Source organism: Triticum dicoccoides, chromosome 7B (assembly GCF_002162155.2).
Source record: "Triticum dicoccoides isolate Atlit2015 ecotype Zavitan chromosome 7B, WEW_v2.0, whole genome shotgun sequence".
Taxonomy (NCBI): domain Eukaryota; kingdom Viridiplantae; phylum Streptophyta; class Magnoliopsida; order Poales; family Poaceae; genus Triticum; species Triticum dicoccoides.
The window spans coordinates 684,983,019-684,994,897 of record NC_041393.1 but is presented as its reverse complement, the minus strand read 5'-3'; the positions used below and the strand labels follow the sequence as shown (position 1 = coordinate 684,994,897).

The 11,879-nt window shown below is 44.7% G+C and overlaps 1 protein-coding gene across 1 annotated transcript in view; it reads right to left on the bottom strand.

The window, feature by feature from the left end:
- The window catches only part of LOC119340441 (villin-3-like), an 8,273-nt gene extending 3,293 nt beyond the window's left edge, over positions 1-4,980 (bottom strand). Inside the window, exons 1-14 of the mRNA XM_037612350.1 lie at positions 4,916-4,980; positions 4,489-4,588; positions 4,022-4,090; positions 3,686-3,928; positions 3,398-3,575; positions 3,182-3,314; positions 2,888-3,050; positions 2,398-2,545; positions 2,190-2,290; positions 1,896-2,051; positions 1,419-1,487; positions 1,264-1,332; positions 1,019-1,156; positions 779-907 (exon numbers count right to left, since the gene is read on the bottom strand). Coding sequence (XP_037468247.1) covers positions 779-907; positions 1,019-1,156; positions 1,264-1,332; positions 1,419-1,487; positions 1,896-2,051; positions 2,190-2,290; positions 2,398-2,545; positions 2,888-3,050; positions 3,182-3,314; positions 3,398-3,575; positions 3,686-3,928; positions 4,022-4,090; positions 4,489-4,588; positions 4,916-4,971 — 1,752 coding nt within the window. The 5' untranslated portion in view covers positions 4,972-4,980. The remainder of the gene's footprint in view (positions 1-778; positions 908-1,018; positions 1,157-1,263; positions 1,333-1,418; positions 1,488-1,895; positions 2,052-2,189; positions 2,291-2,397; positions 2,546-2,887; positions 3,051-3,181; positions 3,315-3,397; positions 3,576-3,685; positions 3,929-4,021; positions 4,091-4,488; positions 4,589-4,915) is intronic.
- Positions 4,981-11,879: the final 6,899 nt, after the last annotated feature.

Below are 11,879 nucleotides of genomic sequence, written 5' to 3'. Positions count from 1 at the left end.
GTGCAAATTCGAGATGGTCATTTCAGGAGGGAGAGAGAGGTGTTGCTTATGTTATTTGCACCGAGGGTGCCGGCTGTGAGAAAGTATTGGGTAGAAACCGGTGGAAACCTAGTGAAAAGCATCATTCAAATGTTTCGAAACTTCAGAACGAATACATGGCGCAGTTCTTTTGCCAAATTCTCCCAGTATCTTGAGAATCGGACCTCCCCTAAGATTCTCTGAAATCTTGAACTCATACTTTTTTGACAATCCTAGCAAGTTAGGATCTAAATAGCTAGGATTGTCAAAAAATATGGGTTCAAGATTCGGGGAGAATCTTGGGGCATGCTCGGTGGGGCTGAACTTACACACACATGTAGGTCAACCGTCCCAGCCATCAGCGAGTATGGGCACCTTATCAGCACCATTGACCACGGTGCTAAGTAGTGCTAGGGTTGTGCTGTGCTGCCTCAATGCCAGGGTGGCTAGCACTGACATAAAATGGTCAGATTTGGCTAAAGTTTTGGGACAGGGTTATTTTTGGCTGAAGTGTCGTGGCAAGTTCAGAATTGTCAATTTTCACCCAAAAAAATTTAAATATAAATCATCTCCACAACATGGTTAACATGCTTGTAGTGACTAAGTATCCATAATATTTTTTTAAATAAAAACTAGATAAGATTAGGAAATAGAAACACATACAGATAAATTATCATATTAAGTCAATAAGGGTGATGTGGCAGCATAGCAGCTCATTTGAATGATCAAACACATTTGCACGACATGATCGTAGTCATACCTTGAGCACATCTAGCTGCCTCTCAGCAAGCCCGTGGTCCATTGAGGAGCTTAGGTTCCCAACCCAAGTAAATAGCGTGTCTCCATCATGTAGTATGTAACAATAAGAAGAGTTCAGCGATGCTGCTGCCTGGTAAGAAATACAATATCAAACTTACAACATGTGGCATAAATAGGAGCGAAGGTAACAACATGAGCACAATGCCATGTCCAGTGAAGACAGATTTGAAACCGAATGTACCGTGTCAACTTGAATCGCTTGCATATTTTCTGGTCCTGAACCTTGAACCCGGAAAAGTGCAACACCGTTGTCTGAATATGTATCATCCTCAGTGGCATTTTCTGAGACATATTTCTTGTATCCAGTACTAGCACCACCCTGCATTATTGATTTTTTTTTCCACAATGTAAGGGTGCATATATTGTGGGAGTAAAATGATACATTTGGCAGTGAAGCTTAACAGAATGAGTTAGTAAAAGGCTGACCTTGAATATAACCATGTTCTGAAATATAGTAAAGAACTCCATGGACTCCTTTCCTTCATAAAGGCGAACCTGTGATAACCAGAGCTTTTTTAGGTTGAAATAATCAAGCAAGATTTTACTAATCTTTCAGCCGCACACAAAGTTGATTGTTTTACCAGAACTGCCTGGAATTTCAGTGAATCAACCATCGCATGAGCAAGGGAAGTGGCTGCACTCCTCTCCTCCTGTCGCCACAAAAAAAAAACACATGATTAGTTAATTATTCTCCAGCTTGAGAGATTTCAAGTATGTCTAGAAATGTGGCCCACTCATATTCTAATTAATCCAAAGTTTTTCTCCATAAGAGAAAAGGTATGCTCGATATATTCGCACTTACCACAACACAAAGGCATCTTGAAATATAGTATATGGTACATGCTAGTACAGCATGAAGAAAAATATATCCAAATTGTAAATTTAGGCAGTGACTGCTGTCATGAATCTCAGAGAGAAACAAATCCGTGGAGGCAAGAGAACTTGCAGTTTACTAACTCCCATTAACCAGTAATCTATCTAGTACATTTTCATGACCTTATACGCTACTTTTGTCTCAGAAACTTACACTCAAAAGATAGCACATGTTAAATAGTTACCTCAATACTCTTCTGGCCGAACCAAGTACCGATAAGACAGTTCTCGCCATCATCACCACGGTAGCTATATTGGAAGATATAGCAATCTCCACTGTAGAACTTGCATTGTTCGTAGAATGAAAGGAACGTCTTTTCACAGTCATTTACACGCCAAACCTGACAAGTGTTTTCCCACAACAGCTCAACAAGTGTTTTCTCACCAGCGCTCAACAAGCAATAATGCAGCAGCTATAACTGCGAAGTATGTGATTGGTCTTGTTGCAAATATTTAGCAAAAAAGGAAATTGAACTGACCTGTAAGTTTCCTGTGCAGTCAATGTGAGCTTGAGGCTCTTCCTTCAAAGGAGCAGCTTTTGCCACACCCCTAACATTAATTCCTTGGCGCTTGAGAAGGGCTACAAAAGTTCATTTATATATCAATAAGTTTTAACAGTGTTAGAAAAATAAAATAAATATAATACATGATTAATAACAAAAAGTAATCCATGACATCGGTGCTAACCTGCAACTTTTCCTCTGCTTTCATCTGACACAACTGTCTCAACTTTCTTGGGCCATTTACTGAACTTCGACCGGAATATAACCGTCTCGAATCCTTCCATGAGACGAATGATGTGAGATCTTGGTCGATTTCCTTCACGGAGTAACTCCTACATAAGTGAGAATACGAGCACCATCATGGAAAAGTTAATACTGGCCACTGCAAAAATAAAATTATTAATCTGGGCCTAACCAAAGCTTTAGGTGGCCACATTTCCATAAGCAATTATATGCTTCATCACCATAGTGATGCCATGTCTAACTTAATATCTCTGTGATCCACCTGTCTTAGGATTTTTTTCCTTAACTATAGTTAAGTTGTTGGAACTAATTAAGCTGCCTTTGAACCAGAAACTCTCAATCATATATGCCACACCATTAATCCAAACTGCTAAATCATCACCAACCATAAAAACTATTCAGTCCAGAGAGCAGAAACAAGAAGATGTTACCTCAGCGGCCAATCCTGCTCGTTTCCTATCTTCAAGTACTGTTTCTCTACCCATCCAGACATAAAGTTCAGATCCACAGTCCAGAAAGTAGCATTTTGTTGAATCTAGCAGCGCTCTTGTTAGATCTTCACAATCCAAAGGAAATGTCTGGCCCTCATTTACACTGAAAATATAAAGAAAAATGATATTTATTAGCAGGGGAAAACAGATATGCAACTTAACCACAGATTTAGGAGTGCATTTACTGTAGAAAGAATTGAAATTCCCTATGATATGTTTCCTGTAATATATTACCAGAGCAGCTTTGAAGGGAAAGCATCATCGTTTCCATCTGGATCAGAAAATGTCTTTTTTGGCAGAGGAGCAAATCCACCAAAGAGACCCCAAAACTCACCAGCATCAGCGTCTGCCATCAACTTTCCATCATCTGTTGAAAGAGTACATTATAATTATAATTCTGGAAAAACGGACTTTCTCCAATTTAAACCTTTTGCTCAAACATGAACTTACCAACCACAGCCACATCGCATGTTCCTTCATGGTTGGTGTCTTTGAGGTATTGCACAACCTCTAGGGCTTTAGCCCTCTCTTGAATACTCGAATTCGATCCATTGAATTGGAATATCTTTGAGTTAGTATCCAAAATAAGTATGTCATCATGGTTCAGTGATGGCCGTGCAAAAGGAACCTGTTATGGGGAAGAGCAACGCGGCAGTTTGTTTGGTAGCTATCACAAAAAATGGCAGTGACAAAATACAAGCATGAAATTTTTACAGGGGACGCATTAAAAATATTCACCTCTTTGACCTGAACCGTGTGGTTTCCTTTGCAGACAAATAATCGTGGCACATACTCCCGCTCATTGACTACAGCCTGCCTAAAACCAGATGCAGCTCCACCTTCCTCTGGTATGATACAAGGTTTAAAGTATGAAAGAAATTTTTCAGTCTCATTTCCTTGCACTTCACGGTATTGTACAGCACGTCCGCCAAGAGCAGCATCCAGTTCCACAGTCTTGATCGCAGCTATATTAGCTTCATCCTATTTATTAATCAAACTAAAACAAGTAAGTTCGCTACTTCATTAACTAGGATATCTGCAACTAGGATGAGAGATTGAAATGTAATAGCAAACCTGACGGGTATCTTTCCCAAGCCAATAGTGGATCTCTTGACAAAAAGAACCATTTTTGAGGGCGGATGTCTGTTCCAATGATGAAGTAATTATTAATCTCAATATTATAAATCAATTCAAACAACTGCATTCTCACTAGTACTACAAACAGAGTAATTAATTCCTAGAGAGGTGGCATATCTCCAATACGCTGATGATATTATCATCATCATTATTACATCACATAAACAAGATGCGAAACAATCAAACATGTTAGAAAATAATAACCGCGTCAAGTATAAGATTGCTTCATTATGGTAAGAAAGGAAGCAGGATAAATCAATATTCAGTGAGGTTCAGATCAAATACAATTTAGGAATGAAATTAGTTGCATTGTTGACAAACATATAGAGCTCTAGACCAATTTCCCTTACATAATTAATCACCGAACTTAGGCACATCTACACAATTCAGAAAGGGTAGAGTACCTTTAATATTATGTAAGAATCTCCTGTGAAAAATTTGCCATGTGATTCCCTGGGAACAGGAACAGCCTGCAACTTTTCGATTCGCCATATCTCCAGTCCACTAACGGTTGTTAAGGATGACTATTCAAGGATAAGTTAATAAATATTATGCAAATCAATGTATTTTTTTATACCAATTGCAGCATCATGCTCGCTAATGTGTTCACTAAATGCGATATTTTCTCAAGACTTCCATCCATCAAATATGTAGTTGACCGATGTGTGGTACAAATTTCCTATTGAATACACATCATTAATTTAAAACAGCAGTGCATAACAGTAATGAGAAATAATGGTTATATTATATTTATAGGACATAGACCAATATAGGTAAAACAAGTGAAAATTATTATGTAATTCGTGAAAAAATTTAGCAATTGAAGGATACTCCTTTTGGCCTGCCCCTTTGAAGACAGGATCCACTTCCCTCATTGAGATCACCATAGTACCCCTAGATTTTGACTAGTCTCGAGTGTCCTTTTCTTCGATAGAGAAGAGAAGGCGAGCGCTGCAAGCAAAAAATTCATAAGTAGAAATTCCATATGCAGCACTGAAAGCTTTAAAAAAAATCTTGAACAAGAATATTCACAAACAGTACAAATTGCTTTTCACATACATATTTAGCTAGCAAAAACCCAAAAGCATAAAATGATTCCTACTCAAACAGCTCACTGAGGGTAGCACAATACCAAAACCTTGAGAGCTTGCCCATAACAGGGGCAGCAGTTCAGAAGACCTATTTCGGTACAGTCAAAGTTTTGGGAATTACTAAACAGATCCAATGTCAACCATCCTGGAGTATACAACAAGAGTTGCTCATATCCAGTTGAGCATGTAGTGCAACACAAACCTAAGATTTGCAATGGCCAGTTAAATTAATTGTCTTAAGACTTGCAATCACTAGCTAATTCACTAAACTTGAGACAGCAAAGGCGAGATCTGGACACAGGTATTCAATAAAGCTGCGCCCAATCTGAAACCGCCCACACCCGCCGGTGGAAACGATATGCAGGTATGCACTCTGTATATGGACATGTTTGAAAATCCGCTCGCTGTCAAGTCATTTTTAGCGCCTAAACAATTGAAGCGCTAGGTTGTGGACATCCTTATTGTGAATCCTGAAGGTCCACATGTCCACAACAGAGGCCGAATTGGATCAACCAAATAGTACGAAGTCAAATCAAACATCGTACACTAACATTATGCAGGTATACACGGGGGCCGCCGCGCCGGGGTGCTGGTGCCGCCGTGATTTGGCATGCGCGGGCGCCGAGGCTGCCGGGATCTGGGCGGGGCGTTCGGAAGCCAGCCATGCGCGGGGAGGAGCGGAATGGCCCGCTTGGAGTTGGAATGACAGCCGCGGCGCAACGGGCGACGGCGAGGAGAGAGCGGGGAGAGGTGCGGACACCGGCGGCAACTTGGGTGACGGCGGTGCGCGCAGCGGGCGGCGTCGTCCAGCGGAGAGAGAGGGAGGGACACAGGAAGGAAATCGATCTCTTTTTTTTCCCCTTGGATCGCCACAGGCCCACAGCGCATGAGAGACGTGGTATCCGGCCCAAACACGATGAAGTACTAGTACGACTTCAGTTTTTTTTATTCTCTTTCTTCGTACTTACAGATAGTTTTTTTTTGCATGGACTTAGAGATAGATTTTTTGCAGTATAAAGTACAGCCTGACTCCAGGACCGGACGCCATCGGGACCGGAGCGAGGGACATCTCAGACAGACAGCAGACAAAAATCGACCTCAGGCAGACATGAATTGAATCGAGCTCCCGCTACTACACAGGCCCAACTCATGGACCTGGCTTGGAACAGTTTCTCTGCTAAGCCTGAGACCCAGAGCGGACACTCGACGACACCGACGCCATGAATCAGGTTGGAGCCAGCGTCTCCAGACAAGAACCGAATCGACTTCCCGCTGCACAGATCCAACTCACGGGGGAAAGAAAACAACGACGGGAACTCTAGCTACAAACGCCGCCTCCGCCGCACAGATCACGACGGGAACGGCAACCAAAATCCTAACAAAACTTGGAGTCTTGGACAGACGACGACGGACATCCAAAGCGGCTGGCGGATCAATCCCGGCGCCCCAGATCGGATCCCCGGTAACGCACCTTCGTCGGGTCGCGGACGCAGGCGCGCGCGCGCGCGGCTAGGCGGGCGAATCTATCTCTACCTTCCCGTCGGAGTGAAAGATGATTAGCGAGGGGGGGCACGGGGAGGATTCGGTCCGTACCTTGGGGCCGGGGTCGAATCGCGGCCGGCCGGTTGCTGTCGCCGGCTGGAGTTACACGGGGGAAACTGACGCGGTTTTGCCCGGCTAGTCCGTCCGTGCCGTGCGCCGGCTGCACGGGTAGACGGGGAGGCGAGCCGACAGCGCCCGACTGCGGAGGAGAACGACGACGAGACGAGACCGGATGCGACGGGAGGGATTGGGAGCGGAGGAGCACGATCGACGACTAGACGAGACGGGTCGCGACGGGAGGTGTGGCTGGAGGCAGGCTGTGGGTGGCGGAATTCTTGGGGGGCTCGGCGCTACATATATCCACGGGGCAAAAGGACAAGGGTAGCGCTGCGCCGCCGTTGCCTTGTTCTGGCCCTAGATGACGGATCGGGCAGTGTAGGAAGCACAGGTAGGAAAGGGGCGGGGCTAGGGTTGGAAGGGCCAAAACTAGCAGGTGGTTGGAATTTGAAAAGGGGGAGGGCGGGGTGGTGTATTTGGTCCAAAAAGTTTTTTCTCTTTTTTGGCAAAATATAACTCTTGTATATTACTCAAAACTTAGGGATTAAAACCACGCCTAACAATGTCCAACACGTCCTCAAGACCAAATTCAGGCCATATAGTTGTTTGTTCGGCATTGCGGTCTACCAAAGGTTGCCATGAAATGACTTATGCAATTTGCAGTTCGACGGATATGAGTAATTCAAGAACCACGTTTCTTCGTAAAAATAATAATTGATCTCCCTAGTCGGAAAAGCATACTTCGATTCGTCCGCGGTCTTCGCCATTGATGGTGTAAAATTGTGATGGTTGTTATTTAACTGCAGTCCCGGCTATCTGTTATGCGGCGCTAGTTAGTTCTGGCGTGAAACGAAATTTATTTATTTTATGACCGTCGGCATTGAACTTTATGGAAAGATCACTGACACATGAAGAACGCTTGGGCTCGCCGCAGCAAAACGGTTGAAATTTTACGTCATCTTGTAGAACAACATCATTGCATCACTCAATTACGTGCACCGCCCTACTTCACACTTGTATAACAAAATGGCGCGAAAAGTTGTCCAGCTTCGATAGCAGTTCAAGTATTACACCGCTAGGGACATGTTATAATTCGGCACACGAACACGCGCCGCCGTAGAAATAGGTATCCGTTGTGCCTAGGTATAGGTAGGGCGCGAAAAGTTGTAGCGCATCCGGCAGGGTGTAGGGTAGCCAGTTATGAAAATTTTCAGTCTATGGAAAGTATTTACTCACCACCAAAGTTGGCCTGCCAAGGAAAGCAAATCTGCACCGGTGGTTTCTTTAGTTATGGAAAAGCTGTCCATTAAATACTCCATAGATATTCAGAATAATCCATGATATGCGCGATTTCACTGCTGGTGTTTTAGTTACCCGAGTGCAATTAAATGTTAATTTTAGGGAACTATTTAGTGGCCAGCCTGGACATTGCAAGGGTGCCACCCAGAGTTACCAAAATGTGCCTTACATGGACCATCTGTGAGTATAATCCCAATTAGGCGCTGGGATAAAGCGATTGGCTGTGTACCATTTGTAAGTTCTGCTGAGTTGGTTACTAATCATGTGGTGTGGAGCTATGGAAAGAAACAGGAAAAAAGTGCGCCATACTTGAAAGGTGACTAAGACCGGGATCCCATAGTTTACATAGGCTATCACATTCACTGGACCTTCAGCTGGTTTGATCAGTCTTGCCTAGCGATATAAATCGTCCGATCTCAACCCTGACCAACCGCGACCGCTGAATATTTCATGGATCACCATGAGCCATTGGAAATTTTACCGATGGCAAAGGTGGGCTATTCAGTAGTTTTGATGGGAGCAGGATCGACATTTCGCATCAGGAGATATGAATGGCAGCCGCTGTGTGCTAAAATCCTAGCTTGCCCCCACCTTGTCCTCGTACCGGACTCATCCTTCATCTTCCCTATGCCGCCACCCCCGCCTCCTCTTCTCCTTCCGCTCACCCTCCCCGCTCCACCTCCTTTATCTTACTCGTGCCACCACCCCCGTATCCTCCCCTCCCACTGCTCACCCTCCCCACCCCATATTCTCTATCCTCCTCGTGCCGCCACCCACGCCTTCTCCCTACCGTCCGCTCACCCTCCCCGCCCCACCTTTGCTCCTCTCTGTTATCGTGGTCATGTAGCCACTGCGCTCCTCTTCCTTTTGAGACATCTCTTTCCCCTCCCTCCGCCCTGATCCCGACCTGAAAAGCTAGGGCACCTGTCTTCACCTCCGCTCTCCCTCTAGGACATCATAGTCCTCTCGTAGTCGCCCACGTCCCCGTCTTCACAATCTATTTTTGGATGCCACCCATTCCATCTTTCACTCGCCGCCGCTCATCGATTCAGTAACCCTCCTTCCCTCACCATCATTTGTCAACTGAGCCATTCTAGATACCAAGCGTACAATTTGCCTATGTTAGACGCGGGGCAAGGCTGCCTGGTGGGGCGCGTGGAGGCTGGCACTGGTTGCAGGCGGCCTCACCAGAGGAGGCACGTGGGAGGCTAGTGCTAGTCACTCGAGGAGGCGGTTGAGAGGTGGAGGCCGCGAAGTGCTGGGGTGCGAGCACATGGTGTGTGTGAGAGAGATGTGCAAGGGGGAAGCAGTAGGGAGTTGGCTAGCGATGACAACATGGGAGAGCATCCCAACATGTGGAATTCGCGTGGCAGGAAGCTCTCGGGCGTTGGGGCTCAGGGACAGGAGCTCGCGGGAGCGATGGGAGGAAGAGAGGTTGGGGATGTGTGGAAGAGAGATAATCGGGCTTTCGAGAGGGAAAGGTGATTTTCTCATGGTCCTTTGTTTTCTATTTACCATTCATATGTGTTCCTTCTTCTGCCATGTAAGGTGTTTATTGGATAAATATCTTTTTGTTCCCGCTTATATATTTCATGTCAAGTAGCTGTTAATCCCGCAGTATACTTACTCGTTTTTTTCATGCACTGTCTACACTAGTACAGGAACCCCACACTAGCCGCGTGCAGCCCACACGCCCCTAGTTTCTCACCTTTGGAAAGTGGTTACTATTGGCGTGCCGGTTGCACGCCGCTAGTAAGTCACCTACTTGTGGTGTGTTGGTAGCACGCACCTAGTAAGACACCTACTGGTGGCATGCAATAGGGTGGCATGTCGTGGGTAGTAAGAACACTATCGGCGTGCCGATTGCACGCCGCTAGCAAGTCACCTACTTGTGGTGTGCTGGCAGCATGCCGCTAGTAAGAAACCTAGAAGTGGCGTGCAATAGGATGGCAAGCCGGGGGGTAGTAAGAACACTAGTGGCATGCATTTGAATTGCACTCGGTGGGTAACACTATTGGTGAGTATGAAGGCGCACACCACTAATAAGTTAGAACACTGGTGGCATGCTTACTTTCCGACACGCCAATAGTAGTTTGTTCAGAGCAAAAAAAATCTATCATGACAACATTTTTTTGCTATCCGGCTGTCCTGACAATGTTTGCACACACGATTCATATATTGACATAAAAATATGCATTAAATAGATAATTTAGTGTATAACGTTTTACATGAATGAAATGATCCAAATGGAACACGTACATAACACATTTATTATGCATACATTCACATTCCAAATTTGTAGGAAACATTATCTAGTTTCATGGGGACGACTCGGTCATGGGGAGGCGGCTAGTAGGAAGAAAAAAGATATGAACCTATGATGTGTCGTAACAGAAAAAAATATGAGCAAAGATCATACCAAATATATAACAACATACATAAAATAAAATTCGTTTATATAACCTTAGATACAAACATAAAACGTGGCAAAACATAGCAACAATTGCCCATACAACTACTGGGAAAAGACTTATAGCTGGCCCAAGTTAGTGGCGGGAATGGACATGAACCCGCCATTGCTAATTTAGAAAAGTAGTGGTGGCGGGTAAGAACTCATAACCGCCACTCAAATATGTAGAGTAGTGCCAGGCAGAAATAACGACCCGCCATACATTACTAGGAAAAAGCTTATACACAGACACTTATCAATAGTGCTTGTTAAAGCGAAGCGCTACTGCTACATAGCAGTAGCACGTGTCAGTACAGTAGCTCCTCCACTATACTCTCGGTAGGCCAACTTCTCTATACCGAAAGCAAAAATCCAAAAGAAAAAAATGTTTTGTTAAAATCTAATGTGTGACATTTGTTTCCTTCTGTGATGTTGCAGATACAACATTGAGCGCCAAGCTGCTGATTACTACACACGCAACGTCTTCGGCAAGTTCTAGAAACAAGTGACAGCGTCTACCGGCTACATTGTCAACCAAGACCCTTTGTACCAAGGGCAAGGTCTCCTATTCAAGCCAACATCAAGCTTATATGAGAATCCAAAGCTCTATTTTGTGCATGTTATGATGGATGAAGGGGTGTCTCAATGTAGTTGCCACTACTTTGAGAGGAATGGCCTGGTTTGTGCCCACATAATAAGGGTGATGGTGCACCTCAATGTGCAAGTTATTCTGCAGCGATACTTGTTGGAGAGGTGGTCTGAAGCAGCGACAACAAGCATGGCCAGAACTGGGAGATTACTGGACTTCGGGGACCCCTGAACAAACATGCTGAAATACAACTCCCTGTGCCGAAGGTTGACATGGCTTGCCTCAAATGCATGTTGCAATGAGGATGCCTACAAAATATTGGATGAAACAATAAATTTTCTTGAGCTTGCCATAACAGCGGCGAGGAGAGGAGCCCTGCCAGCACAACATGCAACACAGCAGAGTGAACCACCAACACCACCAGCTGCTGCAACAGTAACATTGCATGATGACCCGCCATAGCCTCAAAGCTTGGAGATGCTGCAAAACCCGACTCGTGTGCCTAAGAAAGGGAGACCAACTGAAAGAGTGAAGAGGAAGAAGACTCTCGTAGAGCAACGAGCAGATGAATAAAAAATAAAGGTGAAACAACAAGAAAAGAAGCCAACAGCAACAGGAAAGACAAAGATAATAGCTGAAAAACGGATTGTTTGTTGTAAGGATTGCCATGAAGAAGGACACAATATTCAGACATGTGGAGCCTATAAAGCTGCAATGGAGGCGGCGGTAGCACCCCCTACATGCCAGTTTGGTTATGAGGTTGGTCAC